This window comes from Dendrobates tinctorius, unplaced genomic scaffold (assembly GCF_039654945.1).
Source record: "Dendrobates tinctorius isolate UK_male_01 unplaced genomic scaffold, ASM3965494v1 ptg000093l, whole genome shotgun sequence".
Lineage (NCBI taxonomy): Eukaryota > Metazoa > Chordata > Amphibia > Anura > Dendrobatidae > Dendrobates > Dendrobates tinctorius.
Genome location: NW_027361761.1, coordinates 13,433,967 through 13,455,712, shown reverse-complemented (window position 1 = coordinate 13,455,712; position 21,746 = coordinate 13,433,967). Strand labels below are relative to the sequence as shown.

Below are 21,746 nucleotides of genomic sequence, written 5' to 3'. Positions count from 1 at the left end.
AAAGAAATTAATTTCAATACAGCCTGTTGACGTTTGGCCACGGCTGTGCTCATATCTGTCGTAACAGGTAAGCGTTCACGGGTCCACGTGGAGGTAGACTGTGACGGCTCCTGCAGCGCTGATTCAGAGGAACTTGAGTAGGAGGAGGAGTCTATGTGTACAGACTGGATTCTTGCAATCCTTGGAGTTGGCAGAACACGTACAGCGCCACTCTCCAGATCTGTACCCGGCTCCACAACATTTACCCAATGGGCAGTGAGGGAAAGATATTGTCCCTGTCCATGGTTACTGGTCCACGCATCGGTGGTCAGGTGGACCTTGCTGCTGACGGTGTTTAGTAGCGCATGTTTAATTTTTCCCTCCACATGCTTTTGCAGGGCAGGGACAGCTTGCCTGCTGAAATAAAAGCGGCTGGGCACGTTGTATTGTGGGACTGCCAATGCCATGAAGTTACGGAAGGTGTCAGTCTCCACCAGCCTGAATGAGAGCATTTCAAGGGACAGTAGTTTTGCAATGCCAGCATTCAGAGCCTGTGCTCGGGGGTGGTTTGCCGAGTATAGGCGCCTTTTCTCCCATTTAATAAAGATAAATGTCCAGCTCCACGATATAGTGAAAATGCAATTCTTTATTCACTTAGTCCATACACATTGTGTATGGACTAAGTGAATAAAGAATTGCATTTTCACTATATCGTGGAGCTGGACATTTATCTTTATTACCTTGGATTGGACACTTGGACACAGCGGTCTCGTGCGCCGATGTTGGAATGCTTCGCCTGGTGACCTGGATTTATACGTATGTTGCCTTTTCTCCCATGCCTGTGCTACCGATGGCTGTAGACTGGCCTGGGAGTGTGAGGATGACAGGGAACGTGGTGCTGTGGGTGGAATGACACTGTGTCTCTGTACAACAGTGCCAGAGGTTCTTCCATGGTGATCCTGTGAGGAAGCTGAACCAGCTGTGTGTGAGCTGGAGGAAGAGGCTACAACACGAGCTGAAGAGGTGGTAGGTGGCGCTGTAGGTTGGCCTAGGTCTTCAGTGTGTCTTTGTAACTCCATCACGTGCTTGGTCCGCACATGTTTCCACATATTTGTGGTATTGATGTTGCTGACACTTTTCCATCTTTTCACTTTCTGATTACACAGCTTGCATTTGACAAAGCAAATGTCATCTGCAACTGTGTCAAAAAGACTAGGCACTGCAAGTCTTGGGAGCGCCCGTTTTGGGTTTTGGAAGAGGCATGCTCCTCATGGGTGCCGAAGTGGAGGCTACAGGCAACCGAGTCTGCCCCCTCCCTCTCCCTCCTTTTTTGGCCGATCGGAGAATCTCTTCCTCAGAGCTGCTCCCACCACCTTTCTGTACCTCACGCCATGATGGGTCAAGGACCTCATCATCTACACTACCCTCTTCAAACGACTGCTTCTCCTGGGTAGTCTCGACAGCACAGAACGCACCAGAAAGTGGCACCTGAGTCTCATCATCAGATGCATACTGAGGTGTGCTGACCATAGGCACTGGCCCACCCGCCTCTTCAGATTCAGAGAGACAAAGCTGTTGTGCATTGCTGCATACTACCTCTTCTTCAAATTCTCGAATGCTGCTAGGCTGGCCCCCTCTTTCCAAGCTAACAGATTCAGAGAACAGAAGTAGAGATGGCTCCTGTCCAGGGCTCTCTGACTGCCTGGGCAATTTGGCAGGTGGTGAAGAGACAGATGGATGTCCTTCAGTGCTCTGGACCTAGGAGGACCTGGAACTAATTGAAGTTGATGCGTTAGCTGCCATCCATCCGGCAACGGCTTCAATTTGATCGTCCCGCAGCAGTGGGGTACGGCGAGCTCCTACAAAGCTGCGCATAAAGGACTGTTCCCTGGTAAAACTGGGGGATGCTAAGTCACTGGTGCCCACAGCAGGCACAGAATCCCCACGTCCTCTCCCTGCAGAAACTCCACGCCCACGACCACATGTCTTACTCCCTGCCTTCTTCATCTTGGTAGACTGATAAAGATAGGCAGAAAAGTACTAAGGGCTTAGTGTGCTTACTCCTGAACAGCTGCTAACAAGTATAAGAAGCACTAATTTTATAAAGTGTGGACTAGACTTTAATATGAGCTAATGTGGCCTACACAACTGTAAAGTGGAGAGCTTGGTGAACTTTATTAACTTTTTTTTTTTTTCACAAAAAGACATTGGATGTGCCCAAAGATGTAAAACCGATAGTATCACAAACTTTTTGTAGCTATTACAATGCAGGAAGGTAACCTACAATGCAATAGATGAGGCTCCAAAAAATAGGCTAATACTAATCTGGCTGGGGCTGCAGGGCACAAGCCAGAAAAAAAGGCTCCTCTATCTACTCTATGTAGTGTTTGCAAATATTCTAGCTGGATACAGATCTAACCACACTAATAGGAGAAATCTGGAAAAATGAGCAGCACTAATGCAAAAAAGGACAATGTATGAGGCAGTGACGCACGCTGAGGGGACTACAACCAGAGGTGGCTGCACTCACACACAGAGACCTCGCAGACAGCCGTGAACAGCAGTGCAAGTCTGCAGAAAAGCTCCTCTATCTACTCCTATATAGTGTTTTCAAGCAATCTAGCTGGATACAGATGGAACCACACTAATAGGAGAAATCTAGAAAAATGAACTGCACTAATGCAAAAAAGGACAATGTATGAGGCAGTGACGCACGCTGAGCGGACTACAACCGGAGGTGGCTGGCTGCGGAACACACTACAGCGTGAGCTGCACTCACACACAGAGACCTCGCAGACAACCGTGAACAGCGCTGCAAAGCAAAGGAAGCTACAGCAGTTGATAAAGTAGCCTGGGTAATGCACAATATTATATAGCAAATCGCTAGGTCACACTGTCCCTCAGAACAGCAGCGTCCTATCCCTAACTGAATTCACAGCAGAATGAACCCAAAATGGCGGCGGGGGCTTTTATAGTGCATCATGACATCATTTCAGCAGCCAATCACAGCCATGCCAGTAGTTAACATGCCTAACATGCTCTAACAGGATGTGCCCACACTTCTTAGGATCCTCATTGGCTGAATAAAATCAAACTGCCTCATTGCATTATGGGAACTTCCGATTCCGGTATTCGAAATATACTAAAAGTATCAGAACTCAGTATCGGAATGCTCAACACTAATTAAGAGTTGATCGATTAAAATACCTCTTGCTGCTTGGTTAGGTAGGCATCGATTAGATTGCGCTGGTCATTCACATCCAGTTCTTTTCTCTGTTTAGTAAATGTTGACTCTAAAAAGGCGTGAAACTCTCTGAAGTTTGAAAAAATTTTGTGGTGAGCTCCTGGAAGCCAGTGTATCAGCCGGGGAAAAGTGTTATACAGCTTTAAGATGGAAAAAAAAAGTAATACAAAAATAAATAATATAATTAGATGCATATAAAACCCAAACATTTAATTAATAATACGGTAATTAATATTTAATTAATGATTATTTAAATGCATAAATAATAATAATATTTTAGTAAAGGAAAATAATATAAAGCTACAAAAAAGAACATTCGACCACCTAACTACAAATACAGTGGCTTGCGAAACTATTCACCACCTGGGTTTATTACTTATTTTGTTACATTACTACCTGTGACGACTGACTGCTCAGCCATGTATCTAATCCTCTCCTGTGCGATACTGACTTCTGAGCTGTGTATCTAATCCTATCCTGTGTGATACTGACTGCTCAGCCGTGTATCTAATCCTATCATGTGTGATACTGACTGCTCAGCCGTGTATCTAATCCTCTCCTGTGTGATACTGTCTGCTGAGCCATGTATCTAATCCTATCATGTGTAATACTGACTGCTGAGCTGTGTATCTAATCCTATCCTGTGTGATACTGACTGCTCAGCCGTGTATCTAATCCTATCCTGTGTGATACTGACTTCTGAGCTGTGTATCTAATCCTATCCTGTGTGATACTGACTGCTCAGCCGTGTAACTAATCCTATCCTGTGTGATACTGACTGCTCAGCCGTGTATCTAATCCTCTCCTGTGTGATACTGTCTGCTGAGCCATGTATCTAATCCTATCATGTGTGATACTGACTGCTGAGCTGTGTATCTAATCCTATCCTGTGTGATACTGACTGCTGAGCTGTATATCTAATCCTATTCTGTGTGATACTGACTGCTCAACTGTGTATCTAATCCTATCCTGTGTGATATTGACTGCTCAGCCGTGTATCTAATCCTCTCCTGTGTGATACTGACTGCTGAGCTGTGTATCTAAACCTCTCCTGTGTGATACTGACTGCTGAGCTGTGTATCTAATCCTATCTTATGTGATACTGACTGCTGAGCCGTGTATCTAATCCTATCCTGTGTGATACTGACTGCTGAGTCGTGTATCTAATCCTATTCTGTGTGATACTGACTGCTGAGCTGTGTATCTAATCCTATTCTGTGTGATACTGACTGCTTAGCTGTGTATCTAATCCTATCCTTGTGATACTGACTGCTGAGCTGTGTATCGAATCCTATCCTGTGTGATACTGTCTGCTGAGCTGTGTATCTAATCCTCTCCTTTGTGATACTGACTGCTGAGCTGTGTATCGAATCCTATCCTGTGTGATACTGTCTGCTGAGCTGTGTATCTAATCCTCTCCTTTGTGATACTGACTGCTGAGCTGTGTATCTAATCCTATCCTGTGAGATACTGACTGCTCAGCCGTGTATCTAATCCTCTCCTGTGTGATACTGTCTGCTGAGCCATGTATCTAATCCTATCATGTGTAATACTGACTGCTGAGCTGTGTATCTAATCCTATCCTGTGTGATACTGACTGCTCAGCCGTGTATCTAATCCTATCATGTGTGATACTGACTGCTCAGCCGTGTATCTAATCCTCTCCTGTGTGATACTGTCTGCTGAGCCATGTATCTAATCCTATCATGTGTAATACTGACTGCTGAGCTGTGTATCTAATCCTATCCTGTGTGATACTGACTGCTCAGCCGTGTATCTAATCCTATCCTGTGTGATACTGACTTCTGAGCTGTGTATCTAATCCTATCCTGTGTGATACTGACTGCTCAGCCGTGTAACTAATCCTATCCTGTGTGATACTGACTGCTCAGCCGTGTATCTAATCCTCTCCTGTGTGATACTGTCTGCTGAGCCATGTATCTAATCCTATCATGTGTGATACTGACTGCTGAGCTGTGTATCTAATCCTATCCTGTGTGATACTGACTGCTGAGCTGTATATCTAATCCTATTCTGTGTGATACTGACTGCTCAACTGTGTATCTAATCCTATCCTGTGTGATATTGACTGCTCAGCCGTGTATCTAATCCTCTCCTGTGTGATACTGACTGCTGAGCTGTGTATCTAAACCTCTCCTGTGTGATACTGACTGCTGAGCTGTGTATCTAATCCTATCTTATGTGATACTGACTGCTGAGCCGTGTATCTAATCCTATCCTGTGTGATACTGACTGCTGAGTCGTGTATCTAATCCTATTCTGTGTGATACTGACTGCTGAGCTGTGTATCTAATCCTATTCTGTGTGATACTGACTGCTTAGCTGTGTATCTAATCCTATCCTTGTGATACTGACTGCTGAGCTGTGTATCGAATCCTATCCTGTGTGATACTGTCTGCTGAGCTGTGTATCTAATCCTCTCCTTTGTGATACTGACTGCTGAGCTGTGTATCGAATCCTATCCTGTGTGATACTGTCTGCTGAGCTGTGTATCTAATCCTCTCCTTTGTGATACTGACTGCTGAGCTGTGTATCTAATCCTATCCTGTGAGATACTGACTGCTCAGCCGTGTATCTAATCCTCTCCTGTGTGATACTGTCTGCTGAGCCATGTATCTAATCCTATCATGTGTAATACTGACTGCTGAGCTGTGTATCTAATCCTATCCTGTGTGATACTGACTGCTCAGCCGTGTATCTAATCCTATCCTGTGTGATACTGACTTCTGAGCTGTGTATCTAATCCTATCCTGTGTGATACTGACTGCTCAGCCGTGTAACTAATCCTATCCTGTGTGATACTGACTGCTCAGCCGTGTATCTAATCCTCTCCTGTGTGATACTGTCTGCTGAGCCATGTATCTAATCCTATCATGTGTGATACTGACTGCTGAGCTGTGTATCTAATCCTATCCTGTGTGATACTGACTGCTGAGCTGTATATCTAATCCTATTCTGTGTGATACTGACTGCTCAACTGTGTATCTAATCCTATCCTGTGTGATATTGACTGCTCAGCCGTGTATCTAATCCTCTCCTGTGTGATACTGACTGCTGAGCTGTGTATCTAAACCTCTCCTGTGTGATACTGACTGCTGAGCTGTGTATCTAATCCTATCTTATGTGATACTGACTGCTGAGCCGTGTATCTAATCCTATCCTGTGTGATACTGACTGCTGAGTCGTGTATCTAATCCTATTCTGTGTGATACTGACTGCTGAGCTGTGTATCTAATCCTATTCTGTGTGATACTGACTGCTTAGCTGTGTATCTAATCCTATCCTTGTGATACTGACTGCTGAGCTGTGTATCGAATCCTATCCTGTGTGATACTGTCTGCTGAGCTGTGTATCTAATCCTCTCCTTTGTGATACTGACTGCTGAGCTGTGTATCGAATCCTATCCTGTGTGATACTGTCTGCTGAGCTGTGTATCTAATCCTCTCCTTTGTGATACTGACTGCTGAGCTGTGTATCTAATCCTATCCTGTGTGATACTGACTGCTCAGCCGTGTATCTAATCCTCTCCTGTGTGATACTGACTGCTGAGCCGTGTATCTAATCCTATCCTGTGTGATACTGACTGCTGAGCTGTGTATCTAATCCTATCCTGTGTGATACTGACTGCTCAACTGTGTATCTAATCCTATCCTGTGTGATATTGACTGCTCAGCCGTGTATCTTATCCTCTCCTGTGAGATACTGACTGCTGAGCTGTGTATCTAAACCTCTCCTGTGTGATACTGACTGCTGAGCTGTGCATCTAATCCTATCTTATGTGATACTGACTGCTGAGCCGTGTATCTAATCCTATCCTGTGTGATACTGACTGCTGAGTCGTGTATCTAATCCTATTCTGTGTGATACTGACTGCTGAGCTGTGTATCTAATCCTATTCTGTGTGATACTGACTGCTTAGCTGTGTATCTAATCCTATCCTTGTGATACTGACTGCTGAGCTGTGTATCGAATCCTATCCTGTGTGATACTGTCTGCTGAGCTGTGTATCTAATCCTATCCTTTGTGATACTGACTGCTGAGCTGTGTATCTAATCCTATCCTGTGTGATACTGACTGCTCAGCCGTGTATCTAATCCTCTCCTGTGTGATACTGACTGCTGAGCTGTGTATCTAATCCTATCCTGTGTGATACTGACTGCTGAGCTGTGTATCTAATCCTATCCTGTGTGATACTGACTGCTGAGCTGTGTATCTAATCCTATCCTGTGTGATACTGACTGCTGAGCTGTGTATCTAATCCTATCCTGTGTGATACTGGGCTGTGTATCTAATCCTATCCTGTGTGATGCTGACTGCTGAGCCGTGTATCTAATCCTCTCCTGTGTGATACTGACTGCTGAGCTGTGTATCTAATCCTATCCTGTGTGATACTGACTGCTGAGCTGTGTATCTAATCCTCTCCTGTGTGATACTGACTGCTGAGCTGTGTATCTAATCCTCTCCTGTGTGATACTGACTGCTGAGCTGTGTATCTAATCCTATCCTGTGTGATACTGACTGCTGAGCCGTGTATCTAATCCTATCCTGTGTGATACTGGGCTCCCCCTGCAGTCTGTGTCAGAGGGTGGTCTGTGTTGGCACGCTAATGAATCGTGTTATTTCCAGCTTTACAGAAGGACGATAACACCATAGAAATGATAAGAATAAGAGGCCTCAGTTAACACAACTGTCTACAAAGAAAACTGTTGCTGATAGCAACCAATCACAGCTCAGCTTTCATCTTTTAAACAGCTCAGGGACAGCGTGGCGAGTTTTGAGTGGCGACTTTTGTGTTTGGACTTTTATGTGGCGAGGTTGGTGTATGTGTGGTGAAATGTGTGCTGAGGGTGGTATATGTGGTGAAGCACGTGGTAGTGTGTGGCGCATTTTGTGTGTTCATATCCCCGTGTGTGGTGAGTATCCCATGTCAGGGCCCCACCTTAGCAGCTGTACGGTATATACTCTTTGGCGCCATCGCTCTCATTCTTTCAGTCCCCCTTGTTCACATCTGGCAGCTGTCAATTTACCTCCAACACTTTCCCTTTCACTTTTTCCCCATTATGTAGATAGGGGTAAAATTGTTTGGTGAATTGGAATGCGCGGGGTTAAAATTTCGCCTCACAATATAGCCTATGACGCTCTCGGGGTCCAGACGTGTGACTGTGCCAAATTTTGTGGCTGTAGCTGCGACGGTGCGGATGCCAATCCCGGACATACATACACATCCACATTGGGCTTTATATATTAGATAAAATCTTATTTATCCCACTTTTCTCATAGCTAGCCATCCTGATCTCTGTGCCTCAGCTTTTTCCTTTCCCCTGTTGCAAACATCTTCAACCTCTTGGCTTCAGGCCATCGCTCACTGCACGACTTGTTCTCTGACATCATTGCATGTCATACATTTGTGGCGCATTTTGTGATGTTGTGACATTAGGACACGCATTGCCTCCTTGACGGAATAGTGGGAAGTAATATCTAACGCCTAGTTGTGATGGAAGCCATGGCCTAGGGTGAAGAGAATGCATGTGACATGGAAAAAAGAAAAAAAATATGTGCAGAAGAACAGATGGCGGGCTGTGGGGATGGCAGAACAGGTGAGCAATGATTTGAGAATTAAGGTCTTTTTTTCATGTTATATACAGTGCCTTGTGAAAGTATTCGGCTCCCTGGAACTTTTCAACTTTTTCCCAGATATCATGCTTCAAGCATAAAGATATCAAATGTAGATTTTTGGTGAATAATCAACAACAAGTGGGACACAATTGTGAAGTTGAACGAAATTTATTGGTTATTTTAAATTTTTGTGGAAATTCAAAAACTGAAAAGTGGGGTGTGCAATATTATTCGGCCCCTTTAATTTAATCATAGAATCATAGAATCGTAGAGTTGGAAGGGACCTCCTGGGCCATCTGGTCCAACCCCCTGCTCAAAGCAGGCTTTGCTAAATCATCCCAGTCAGATGTCTGTCAAGCCTCTGTTTGAAGACTTCCATTGAAGGAGAACTCACCACTTCTCGTGGCAGCCTGTTCCACTCATTGATCACTCTAACTGTCAAAAAGTTTTTTCTAATATCTAATCTGTGTCTCCTCCCATTCAGTTTCATCCCATTGCTTCTAGTCTTTCCTTGTGCAAATGAGAATAAAGATGATCCTTCTACAATGTGACAGCCCTTTAGATATTTGTAGACAGCTATTAAGTCTCCTCTCAGTCTTCTCTTTTGCAAAGTAAACATTCCCAAATCCCAAATACTTTGTTGCGCCACCTTTTGCTGCGATTACAGCTGCAAGTCGCTTGGGGTATGTCTCTATCAGTTTTGTACATTGAGAGACTGAAATTCTTGCCCATTCTTCCTTGGCAAACAGCTCGAGCTCAGTGAGGTTGGATGGAGATCGTTTGTGAACAGCAGTTTTCAGCTCTTTCCACAGATTCTCGATTGGATTCAGGTCTGGACTGTGACTTGGCCATTCTAACACCTGGATACATTTATTTGTGAACCATTCCATTGTAGATTTTGCTTTATGTTTGGGATCATTGTCTTGTTGGAAGACAAATCTCTGTCCCAGTCTCTGGTCTTTTCTAGACTCCAACAGGTTTTCTTCAAGAATGGTCCTGTATTTGGCTCTATCCATCTTCCCATCAATTTTAACCATCTTCCCTGTCCCTGCTGGAGAAAAGCAGGCCCAAACCATGATGCTGCCACCACCATGTTTGACAGTGGGGATGGTGTGTTCAGGGTGATGCTGTGTTGCCTTTACGCCAAACATATTGTTTGGCATTGTTGCCAAAAAGTTCGATTTTGGTTTCATCTGACCAGAGCACCTTCTTCCACATTTTTGGTATGTCTCCCAGGTGGCATGTTGCAAACTTTAAATTACACTTTTTATGGATATCTTTGTGAAATGGTAATCTTATTGCCATTCTTCCATAAAGGCCAGATTTGTGCCGTGTACGACTGATTGTTGTCCTATGGTCAAGACTGTCCCACCTCAGCTGTAGACCTCTGCAGTTCATCCAGAGTGATCATGGGCCTCTTGGCTAGATCTCTAATCAGTCTTCTCCTTGTTTGAGATGAAAGTTTAGAGGGACGGCCGGGTCTTGGTAGATTTGCAGTGGTATGATACTCCTTCCAATTCAATATGATCACTTGCACAGTGCTCCTTGGGATGTTTAAAGTTTTGGAAATCATTTTGTATCCAAATCCGGATTTAAACTTCTCCACAACAGTATCACGGACCTGCCTGTTGTGTTCCTTGGTCTTCATGATGCTCTCTGTGCTTCAAACAGAACCCTGAGACTATCACAGAGCAGGTGCATTTATACACTTGATTTCACACAGGTGGATTATATTTATCATCATTAGTCATTTAGGACAACATTGGATCATTCAGAGATCCACAATGAACTTCTGGAGTGAGTTTGCTGCACTGAAAATAAAGGGGCCGAATAATATTGCACGCCCCACTTTTCAGTTTTTTAATTTCCACAAAAATTTAAAATAGCCAATAAATTTCATTCAACTTCACAATTGTGTCCCACTTGTTGTTGATTCTTCACCAAAAATTAACATTTGGTATGTTTATGTTTGAAGCATGATATGTGGGAAAAGGTTGAAAAGTTCTAGCGGGCAGAATACTTTCGGAAGGCACTGTACATGACTCCAGAGCTGATTAAGAATTTTCATCTAATAACTGCCCTATGAATCATATTTCCAACACAATTTGGTGAATACAAATCTTGGCTCTTACCCGCACCAGGGGGCTCGCGGAGAGTCTCATATTTTCATTAATTAGATCTATAAGCTTTAGTATGGTGGGATCTTCATAATCAAATCTCTCACTGAGCAGTATGGACACAATTATATTGGCTACAGCAGAATTCACATTTTTATGGTTATTGAAAGGTTTTCCTAAAAATAGAAGATGAGATATTGTAAGATAAAATAGGACATACAGTTTGGAAAATAAGTATGTGACACCCTGTCAATTGATACCCTGTCGATTTTGCAAAGAATAGAGAGGTCTCTTATTTTTATCGTAGCTACACTTCAACTGTGAGGGACAGAATCTTATAAAAAAAATCCAGAAAACCGCATTACATGATTTTTACTAAATTAATTTGCATTAAATTACATGAAATAAGTATTCTCTAATGTCCCAGAACATAATAAACATTTGTTTTCAAAAATCTCTAATAATAATATTACTCACCCAGCACTCACCTGTCCAATTTTGGATCCCCGCTCCAGTACGGCCGTTACAAAACTTTATGGCCACTATAATGCACATACATACTGTCATGATCTCAGTGCGAGTTTGACTCTCACAGGTGGGGTTAATGTCTGGAACCAGTGCTGATGACTGGCATTTCTGGGGTTAAAAGTTGTGATCCCAGTGCAGGCTTACCTGCACACCAGGAGCTATGATGGTGGCCTCTCCCTGGTTCTGGGAGAGGCTTCTTATAGCCTCAGGACGCTCCCATCCCTATCAGTTATACTTTCGCCCTTGGCATTGTGTGGTGACCCTTGAGTGTGTTTGTGCTGTGTTCTGGTTGCTTGATTCTCTGTGTACGACTTGGTCTGTTCTCTGGATATTGCTTTAGATTCTGCTTGGTACCTTCTATGTCTGTTTGGTTTTGACTTCTGCTTGGCCCTGACTATCCGCTCTGTCTCATCCCTGTTACTTTACTGATATCTCTGTGTATGACCTCCTCTTTGTCTGACTGAGTATTTCTGTATTGTATCCTGCCACCTCTGAAAGCAGGATGCTAAGCCCCACCCCCTTGCAGTCACAGGACCGTAGGTCCTGTGACTGCTTGCTAAACTTCAGCGTCCACAGGTCCTGTGTATCTGTACTTTCTGGCTGTACCTGACCTCGGGCCCCCCTACAGTGCGGGTGAGTCCCTGCTCAGCGGAGGCTGCATGCCGGCGCTGACAGGATCCTGACATTATAACTGACTATTAAGTTTTTGGGGATTTTTTTTCTTTCTCTGCTGAGAAATATGGATCCCATACAGTCAGATGTTTCAGGGTTTATCTCTGGAGCAGCAAGCTCTGGCTCGTTCTCAGCAGCAGGTTTCTGAGACAGTGCGGTGGACTTTAGCTGCTGGGTCTCTGGGGGCTGGGGGGAGTGATGTTGTTTTGGTGTCCCCAGAACCACCTGCTAAACTGCCTGATTTCATTTCTGGGAACAAAAAGGAGTTCAGGGTCTTCATGGAGGGGTGCAAACTCTTCTTTAGTTTGAGGCCATGTTCCTCTGGGGACGAAAGTCAGAAGGTTGGGGTCATTATTAATGTTGAGCGATACCACCTGATATTGAAAAATATTGGATCGGATTGGATTGGCCGATATGAAAAAAGAATCGGGTATCGCCGATTCCGATCCCGGAAGTCCCATTCAAGTCAATGGGACAGAAATATGGGAATTAAAAAAACCCTTTCTTGCCTTGTACATCCTGTTCGGGAGGGGGGAAGAGTGTGGGCGGTGCGTGGGCGGACACTGTGCATGTTTGTGTGTGCGGGCGGGGTCTGTGCCGACTGTCGGGGGCCTGTGCCGGCTGCCGGTGGTCTGTGCGGGCCTCGGGGGTCTGTACAGGCCTGTCGGGGACCTGTGCCGGCTGTCAGTGGTTTGTACGGGCCTCTCGGGGGCCTGTGCCGGCTGTTGGTGGTCTGTGCCAGCTGCAGGAGGCCTGTGCCGGCTGCCGGTGGTCTGTGCCGGCTGCCGGTGGTCTGTGCGGGCATGCCGGGGGTCTTGTGTGTGTGTGTGCCTGCTACAATGACAGTGATTGACACATTAGCCAATGAAGGGACAGTAGTAGTCCCATCATCCAGCTAATGTGTTGAATGTAAAAAAATATATATACATACTTCATACATACTACATACATACTACATTCATACAGCATACATACATACTACATACATACTACATATATACTACATTCATACAGCATACATACTACATACATGCTACATATATACTACATTCATACAACATACATATATACTACATTCATACAACATGCATACATACATACTACATACATGCTACATATACTACATTCATACAACATACATACTACATACATGCTACATATATACTACATTCATACAACATACATACATACATACTACATATATACTGCATTCATACAACATACATATATACTACATACATGCTGCATATATACTACATTCATACAACATACATACATACTACATACATGCTACATATATACTACATTCATACAACATACATACATATTACATACATGCTACATATACTACATTCATACAACATACATACTACATACATGCTACATTCATACAACATACATACATACTGCATACTACATACATGCTACATATATACTACATTCATACAACATACATATATACTACATACATGCTACATATATACTACATTCATACAACATACATACTACATACTGCATACATGCTACATATATACTACATTCATACAACATACATACATACTTCATACTACATACATGCTACATATATACTACATTCATACAACATACATACATACTGCATACTACATACATGCTACATATATACTACATTCATACAACATACATATATACTACATACATGCTACATATATGCTACATTCATACAACATACATACATACTGCATACTACATACGTGCTACATATATACTACATTCATACAACATACATATATACTACATACATGCTACATATATACTACATTCACACAGCATACATACATACTACATACATGCTACATATATGCTACATTCATACAACATACATACATACTGCATACTACATACATGCTACATATATACTACATTCATACAACATACATACATACTACATACATGCTACATATATACTACATTCATACAACATACATACATACTACATACATGCTACATATACACTACATTCATACAACATACATACATACTGCATACTACATACACACTACACATATACTACATTCATACAACATACATACATACATACTACATACTGCATACATACTACATACATACTCCATACAATACATTCATACAATACATACATATAGACATACAGTACATATAACATAGAGTACATACTCACCATCACTTGTCACATTGTTCCCCGAAGCCAGTGTCATCTAGGAAAAAATATGAAAATAACAAACAAGCCATATACTCCCTGATCCGCAGAAATCCACGAGAGTCCCACGCTGATCTCTCGTGGAGAACAGCAGCATCAGCTGATGCAACCGCTCTACGGGGCACCAGGAATCCAGTGACGGGAGATAGGTATCCTTCCGCACTGTATTCCTCCGCCACTGTAAAAAAAATAGTCCCTGGTCTCACTTTATGGCAAAAGCTGTGTGGGAACTTTCTCACATAGCAATGACAAAAGTGAGACTAGGGACTATTTTTTTACAGTGGCAGAGGAATACAGTGTGGAAGGATACCTACCTCCCGTCACTGGATTCCTGGAGCCCCGTAGAGAGCGGTCGCATCAGCTGATGCTGCTGTTCTCCACGAGAGATCAGCGTGGGACTCTCGTGGATTTCTGCGGATCAGGGAGTATATGGCTTGTTTGTTATTTTCATATTTATTCTTAGATGACACTGGCTTCGGGGATCAAAGTGACAAGTGATGGTGAGTATGTACTCTATGTTATATGTACTGTATGTCTATATGTATGTATTGTATGAATGTATGAATGTATTGTATGCAGTATGTATGTCGTATGTATGCAGTATGTAGTATGTATGTATGTATGTTGTATGTCTGTAGCATGTTGTATGCATGTATGTATGTATGTTGTATGAATGTAGCATATATGAAGTATGTATGTAGTATGTATGTTGTATGAATGTAGTATGTATGTAGTATGTTTGTTGTATGAATGTAGCATGTATGTAGTATGTATGTAGTATGTATGTATGTTGTATGAATGTAGCATGTATGTAGTATGTATGTATGTATGTTGTATGAATGTAGTATATATGTAGCATGTATGTAGTATGTATGTATGTTGTATGAATGTAGTATATATGTTGCATGTATGTAGTATGTAGTATATATGTATGTTGTATGGATGTAGTATATATGAAGTATGTATGTAGTATGTATGTATGTTGTATGAATGTAGTATGTATGTAGTATGTATGTTGTATGAATGTAGTATATATGTAGCATGTATGTAGTATGTAGTATGTATGTTGTATGAATGTAGTATACACTCACTGGCCACTTTATTAGGTACACCATGCTAGTAACGGGTTGGACCCCCTTTTGCCTTCAGAACTGCCTCAATTCTTCGTGGCAGAGATTCAACAAGGTGCTGGAAGCATTCCTCAGAGATTTTGGACCATATTGACATGATGGCATCACACAGTTGGCGCAGATTTGTCGGCTGCACATCCCTGATGCGAATCTCCCGTTCCACCACATCCCAAAGATGCTCTATTGGATTGAGATCTGGTGACTGAGGAGGCCATTTGAGTACAGTGAACTCATTGTCATGTTCAAGAAACCAATCTGAGATGAATCGAGCTTTATGACATGGTGCATTATCCTGCTGAAAGTAGCCATCAGATGCCTGTTCTTAGCTGAGAGGAGTGGTACCCAGTGTGGTCTTCTGCTGCTGTAGCCCATCTGCCTCAAAGTTCGACGCACTGTGCGTTCAGAGATGCTCTTCTGCCTACCTTGGTTGTAACGGGTGGCAATTTGAGTCACTGTTGCCTTTCTATCAGCTCGAACCAGTATGCCCATTCTCCTCTGACCTCTGGCATCAACAAGGCATTTCCGGCCACAGAACTGCCACTCACTGGATTTTTTTTCTTTTTCGGACCATTCTCTGTAAACCCTAGAGATGGTTGTGCGTGAAAATCCCAGTAGATCAGCAGTTTATGAAATACTCAGACCAGCCCTTCTGGCACCAACAATCATGCCACGTTCAAAGGCACTCAAATCACCTTTCTTCCCCATACTGATGCTCGGTTTGAACTGCAGGAGATTGTCTTGACCATGTCTACATGCCTAAATGCACTGAGTTGCCGCCATGTGATTGGCTGATTAGTAATTAAGTCTTAACACACAGTTGGACAGGTGTACCTAATAAAGTGGCCAGTGAGTGTATATGTAGCATGTATGTAGTACGTATGTATGTTGTATGAATGTAGTATACATGTAGCATGTATGTAGTATGTAGCATATATGTATGTTGTATGAATGTAGCATATATGAAGTATGTATGTAGTATGTAGTATGTATGTAGTATATTTGAAGGATGTATGTAGTATGTATATATGTTGTATGAATGTAGTATATATGTAGCATGTATGTAGTATGTAGTATATATGTATGTAGTATATATGAAGTATGTATGTAGTATGTATGTATGTTGTATGAATGTAGTATATATGTAGCATGTATGTAGTATGTAGTATATATGTATGTTGTATGAATGTAGTATATATGAAGTATGTATGTAGTGTTTAGTATGTATGTATGTTGTATGAATGTAGTATATATGTAGCATATGTAGTCGCATCGGACGATGCCTGCACACACACACAAGACCTCCGTCAGGCCCGCACAGACCACCGGTAGCCGGCACAGGCCCCCGCAGCCGGCACAGGCCCCGAGAGGCCCGTACAGACCACCGGCAGCCGGCACAGGCCCCCGGCAGCCGGCACAGACCACCGACAACCGGCACAAGCCCCCGAGAGGCCCGTACAGACGACTGGCAGCCGGCACTGGCCCCCGACAGGCCTGTACAGACTCCCGAGAGGCCTGTACAGACCACCGGCAGCCGGCACAGGCCCCCCGAGAGGCCCGTACAGAGCCCCGACAGTCAGCACAGACCTTCCGCAGTCGGCACAGACCGCGCATCATGATGCGCACAGACCGCGCATCATGATGACATCATTTCAGCAGCCAATCACAGCCACAACAGTGGCTCATTGCATTATGGGGACTTCCAATTCCGGTATCCAACATTGAAAAAATATCGGTACTCGGTATCGGAATTCCGATACAGCGAATATCGTCCGATACCCGATATTTGCAGTATCGGAATGCTCAACACTAGTCATTATGTCTCTGTTAAGAGGGTCCCCACAAGCTTGGGCTTTCTCCCTTCCTCCCACTGCCCCTGAGAGAGTGTCTGTGAATGCGTTTTTTGAGGCCCTCGGGCACATATATGATGAGCCGGACCGAGTGCGATTGGCAGAGGACATGGTGATGAGTGTCTGTCAGGGGAAACACTCGGCTGAGTGGTTTTGTACAGAATTCCGCCGCTGGGCCACAGAGGTCTCTTGGGACGACAACGCACTCTGAGGACTCCTTCGCAGACGCTTGTCCGAGTGGCTACAGGATGCCTTGGCATTACATCCCCCACCTAACTCACTCAAGAACGCCATGACCCAGGCCGTCCGGATGGACCGCAGGCTGCGGGCCAGGGGGGTGATGCAGGCGCAGACTCCATTGTTCCCTAGTGGAAAAGAGACTGTTTCTGTGCCCATGGACGTAGGGGCCCTCTCCCTGAAGGAAAAGGAGAGACAAAGCCGGAGAGAAAAGCAGTTATGCGTCTACTGTGGTAAAACGGGACATTGGAAAAGGGAGTGTCCTGCAGGGCTGTTTTTAGGGGGGGACAGGGGGTGCGATCACCCGAGGCACCACCCAAGCCAGGGGGCGCCTGCCTAGTGCCTAGTAGTGATGGGTAGTTTGTGAGTGAGTAGTTCAAAATGAACTAATCTTCAGAGTGAACTAGTTCATCTAGTTCACCATCATTGTGAACTAAACAGCAAGTGGGAGGAGACAGAGTGATCCCTCCTCCAGCTCCAGGACACTCCCGGCTCTGTCTCACACCTCTTTATAGCTCCTGATGCTGGAAAAGAAGGTAGTAAAACACTATACCACACATCAAATACAAACATAATAGTAATAATAATATTATTAATAAAAACTGAAATTGCACAGTAGACAGACACAGCTCATATGTGTGTATGAGAGAGAGAGTTTCTGGGTGTGGTTCATGCCCCTCACCTGTCTTTGTGATAAGATTAGCCTCCTGTAGCTTAGAAGATCCGTCTTGCTAAAATCTCTACCACTGGCTCCTGTTCTGTTCTCAAAATGGTGGATGCTGAGCTGCTTCTCCGCTCCCTCATACACAATCATTAGGAGTCAGTACTCTACACTACCACAGGTGGCGCTGCTGGGCTCAGTGAGAGGCATCAGCTTGAACTAGGCTGTCCTGCTTCATTCTCAATAGAACATTTAGTTTAGCAGTTCCTATAGTTCATTTAGTTCACAGGTCACATGATGCATTTCCTATCGGCTCCTCACAGGATAGGGTGGAGAATGATCAGGCTGTCTTTTAGGAAGATTTTCTTTGCCCCATAGCAACCAATCACAGGTCAGCTTTCTGATATTGCTCTGGCAAGTGAAATTTGATGAAAGTTATACATTTAAAAAAAAAAGTAATAAGCTTTCCAGTCGTTATCCGCTGCTGTATGCCGGAAGCCATGTAATCTTCCCAGTCTGACACAGAGCTCCTTGCAACCTGACATTCTGTGGGACATACAGCATACTAACTTGGAGAAATAACTTTTGAATTTTTTTCTCCAGGCTGAATACCCCTTTACCAAGAGTTTGCTATATAATGATCAGATGTATTAAGTATTTCTGATCATTTTAACAAAACTATAACTTTCTTGAAGGATCCGATTCAAAGAGCCGGCTTCCTGCTGTGAATGAAATGAGCCGGCTCTGCACTGTGAACGAGCTGTTTTTTTTTTTTTCTGGCGCCAGGCACTGCAGTGACTCATTTGGGAGGAGCTGTCAGGAGAGAGGGGGAAATGTGTGCTGTCTGTGCTGGAGTGGAAATATTTAAAGTGATATACTCCTCCTAGCTTCAGACATGCATGCATGGCATACAGTATATGGCATGTGACTGTAGAAGGGTTAAACTCAAGTGACTCAGCAAATTGGTCTCATGTAGACTCTCACATATACTATACTATAGTATACTATTAGTTAAAGTCAGCCGACTCAGCTCAGCATCAGCAGCAGCAGCAGTGCAGCACTGAGTGAGGAGGATTCAGGACAGTCACACAGGACAGAAACCCTACAGGGAGAAGCGTCAGTTCTTGCTGAGGGTAGGGTAAGGGTAAGCAATATAATAAAGTGATTTCAGGCAAAAACCTGTGGAGAGATCTAGGTCCAGCCCCAATAATTAGGCCATGTGCACACACAATTTTTGGTGCTGCGGATTTGGAAAAATCCGCAGGTAAAAAAGGCCTGCGGATTAGCCTGCGGTTTCACACCTCTACAATGGAGGTTTGAAACCACAGCGGATTTCGCACAAAGAACTGACATGCTGTGGATTTGAACCCGCAGCAAATCCGAGCGGATAAATCCGCAGCATGTGCACAGCATTTTTCAGTTTACCATTGAAAACAATGGTACTGTACAACGCACCTAAATCTGCTGCGGACCCGCAGAGCCTGAAACGCTGCGGATCCGCAGCAGAATCCGCACCGTGTGCACATGGCCTTATAGGGTTACGCTGGTTTCACACTTGCATATTTTGGATGCACACGGATCCGTTTTCGTCTCCATTGACTTTCAGTGGTGACGGATGGGACTTGCGTGTGCATCCAGTTGTCACCGTTTTCCCACAGATCCGTGTGTCTGCATATTTTATCAGATGCACAAAAACGCAACTTGTTGCAGTTTTGTGTCATCTGAAAATCACGCAGGCGCAGGGAGACGCATGGATCCACAGCTACACGTCTGGAATTAACATGGGGCTCTATGGAGTGCAGGGATCCGTGTTGCGGCACTGATGCTCGGAAGTGAGGAATGTACTATGGGAAAGTGATGATACTGTAAGGGACCAGACTGCAGACATAATATAGACTATGTCCACATGCTGCTCTGTCATACAGTGATCTTTCCCGCCTCACTAGAAGACCAAAAAGTAGAATCTTGAACATTGGACCCCATTATAACTTAGATTTTGCCAATGAGGCTAGTTTCACACTAACGTTTTTGCCCTCAACGCACGGTGCCGCTAAGCCCCGCCCCCTGCCGCGCACCCTCCGGTCATCTCCGCCTAGTGTCGCACATCGCTGCATGCGATCTGTACACCCTATCTTTAGCATAGGGTGCACAGACTGTGCGCTGGCCGTGCGCTAGTAGGATTTTGCGGGCGCTGCGCCCTTTTGACGGTGTGCCAATGTGCACCGAATGCACCATGTTGCATTTTGGTGCGCTCGGAGCACCGTCAAAAGGGCGCAGCGCACGCAAAATCCTACTAGCGCACAGTCTGCGCACCCTATGCTAAAGATAGGGTGTGCAGATCGCATGCAGCGATGTGCGACACTAGGCGGAGATGACCGGAGGGGGCGGGGCTTAGTGGCGCCGTGCGCTGTGGGCAAAAACGCTAGTGTGAAACTAGCCTAAGGTATTTGAAAATTAGTTTTTTACACCAGACACCGCTTTAATAAAATGATGAACATCAGTTTACCCTTATATGTCCTAAACTTCTGCACCAGAGACGCGGCCTCTTCAGTAATCTTGTCCTCGATACCCTTCTTTCCCATTCCATAATCTCGTAATGTGGACAGAGTGAATCTTCTCATCACTTTCCAGTTCTCTCCATTGGCAAGTATGATGCCTGAATATAACAAAGACATGTTACATTGCTGTGTCATAAGATAAGACAACTGGTATGGACATCTCTGAAATGCTAACAAGGGACATCCCTAGCGATGAGTGAACCTCCCAAATTCTGATTTAGGCAGATACGCTAAATTTGGATGGTAAATTAGCTTCAGTCCGAAAATAGTCGGTCCAATTCAACATGCCAAGATGGCTGTGAAAAGATATTTACTATGTACTGATATCTCTCTAAACCCCAAAACATTACAAATGGAGGGGAATGGTTTAAGAAAGTAAATCATCCAACTTACTCCATCGCTACAACCCCCCAAGGCCCGATTACTGTTCAGGAGAGGAAATGAGGACTGGCACAGAAGACTGCGGTGGAATACACATATTTTATTTTTTTAGCACCTTCCTGACCCTCAAATGAATCCAGTAATATGGTGGCCATTTACATTTTTAAAAGTACAGGGAGAAGTTCATCATGGACTCTGAACTCCGTACAGCTCTATTAGTCCTACTATCCATGGACAGAACTTTTAGGCCTACTACCCAGGGACAGCTCTCTTATAGCCCTACTACACAGGGGTAGCTCTCTTATAGCCTTAGTACCCATGGGCAGTTCTTTTATAGCCTTATTACCCAAAAAAAGCTCTTTTATAGCCCTACTACCCAGGGACAACTCTCTTATAGCCTTTATACCCAGGGACAGCTCTCTCAGGTCTTCTAACCATGGATAGCTCTTTTAGCCCTGCTACCCAGAGACAGTGCTCTTAGCCCTACTACCCAGGAATAGCTCGCTTATAGCCCTCCTATCCAGAGAAAGCTCTTTT

General features: G+C 44.0%; 1 protein-coding gene across 5 annotated transcripts in view; it reads right to left on the bottom strand.

Moving 5' to 3' along the window:
* Positions 1-21,746, bottom strand: part of LOC141098559 (cytochrome P450 2K1-like) — a 111,729-nt gene that overhangs the window by 29,480 nt on the left and 60,503 nt on the right. For all 5 annotated transcript variants that reach the window (XM_073586454.1, XM_073586453.1, XM_073586455.1 and 2 more), the window contains exons 4-6: positions 20,777-20,926; positions 10,993-11,153; positions 3,187-3,363 (exon numbers count right to left, since the gene is read on the bottom strand). In XM_073586454.1, the coding sequence (XP_073442555.1) occupies positions 3,187-3,363; positions 10,993-11,153; positions 20,777-20,926 (488 nt within the window). The remainder of the gene's footprint in view (positions 1-3,186; positions 3,364-10,992; positions 11,154-20,776; positions 20,927-21,746) is intronic.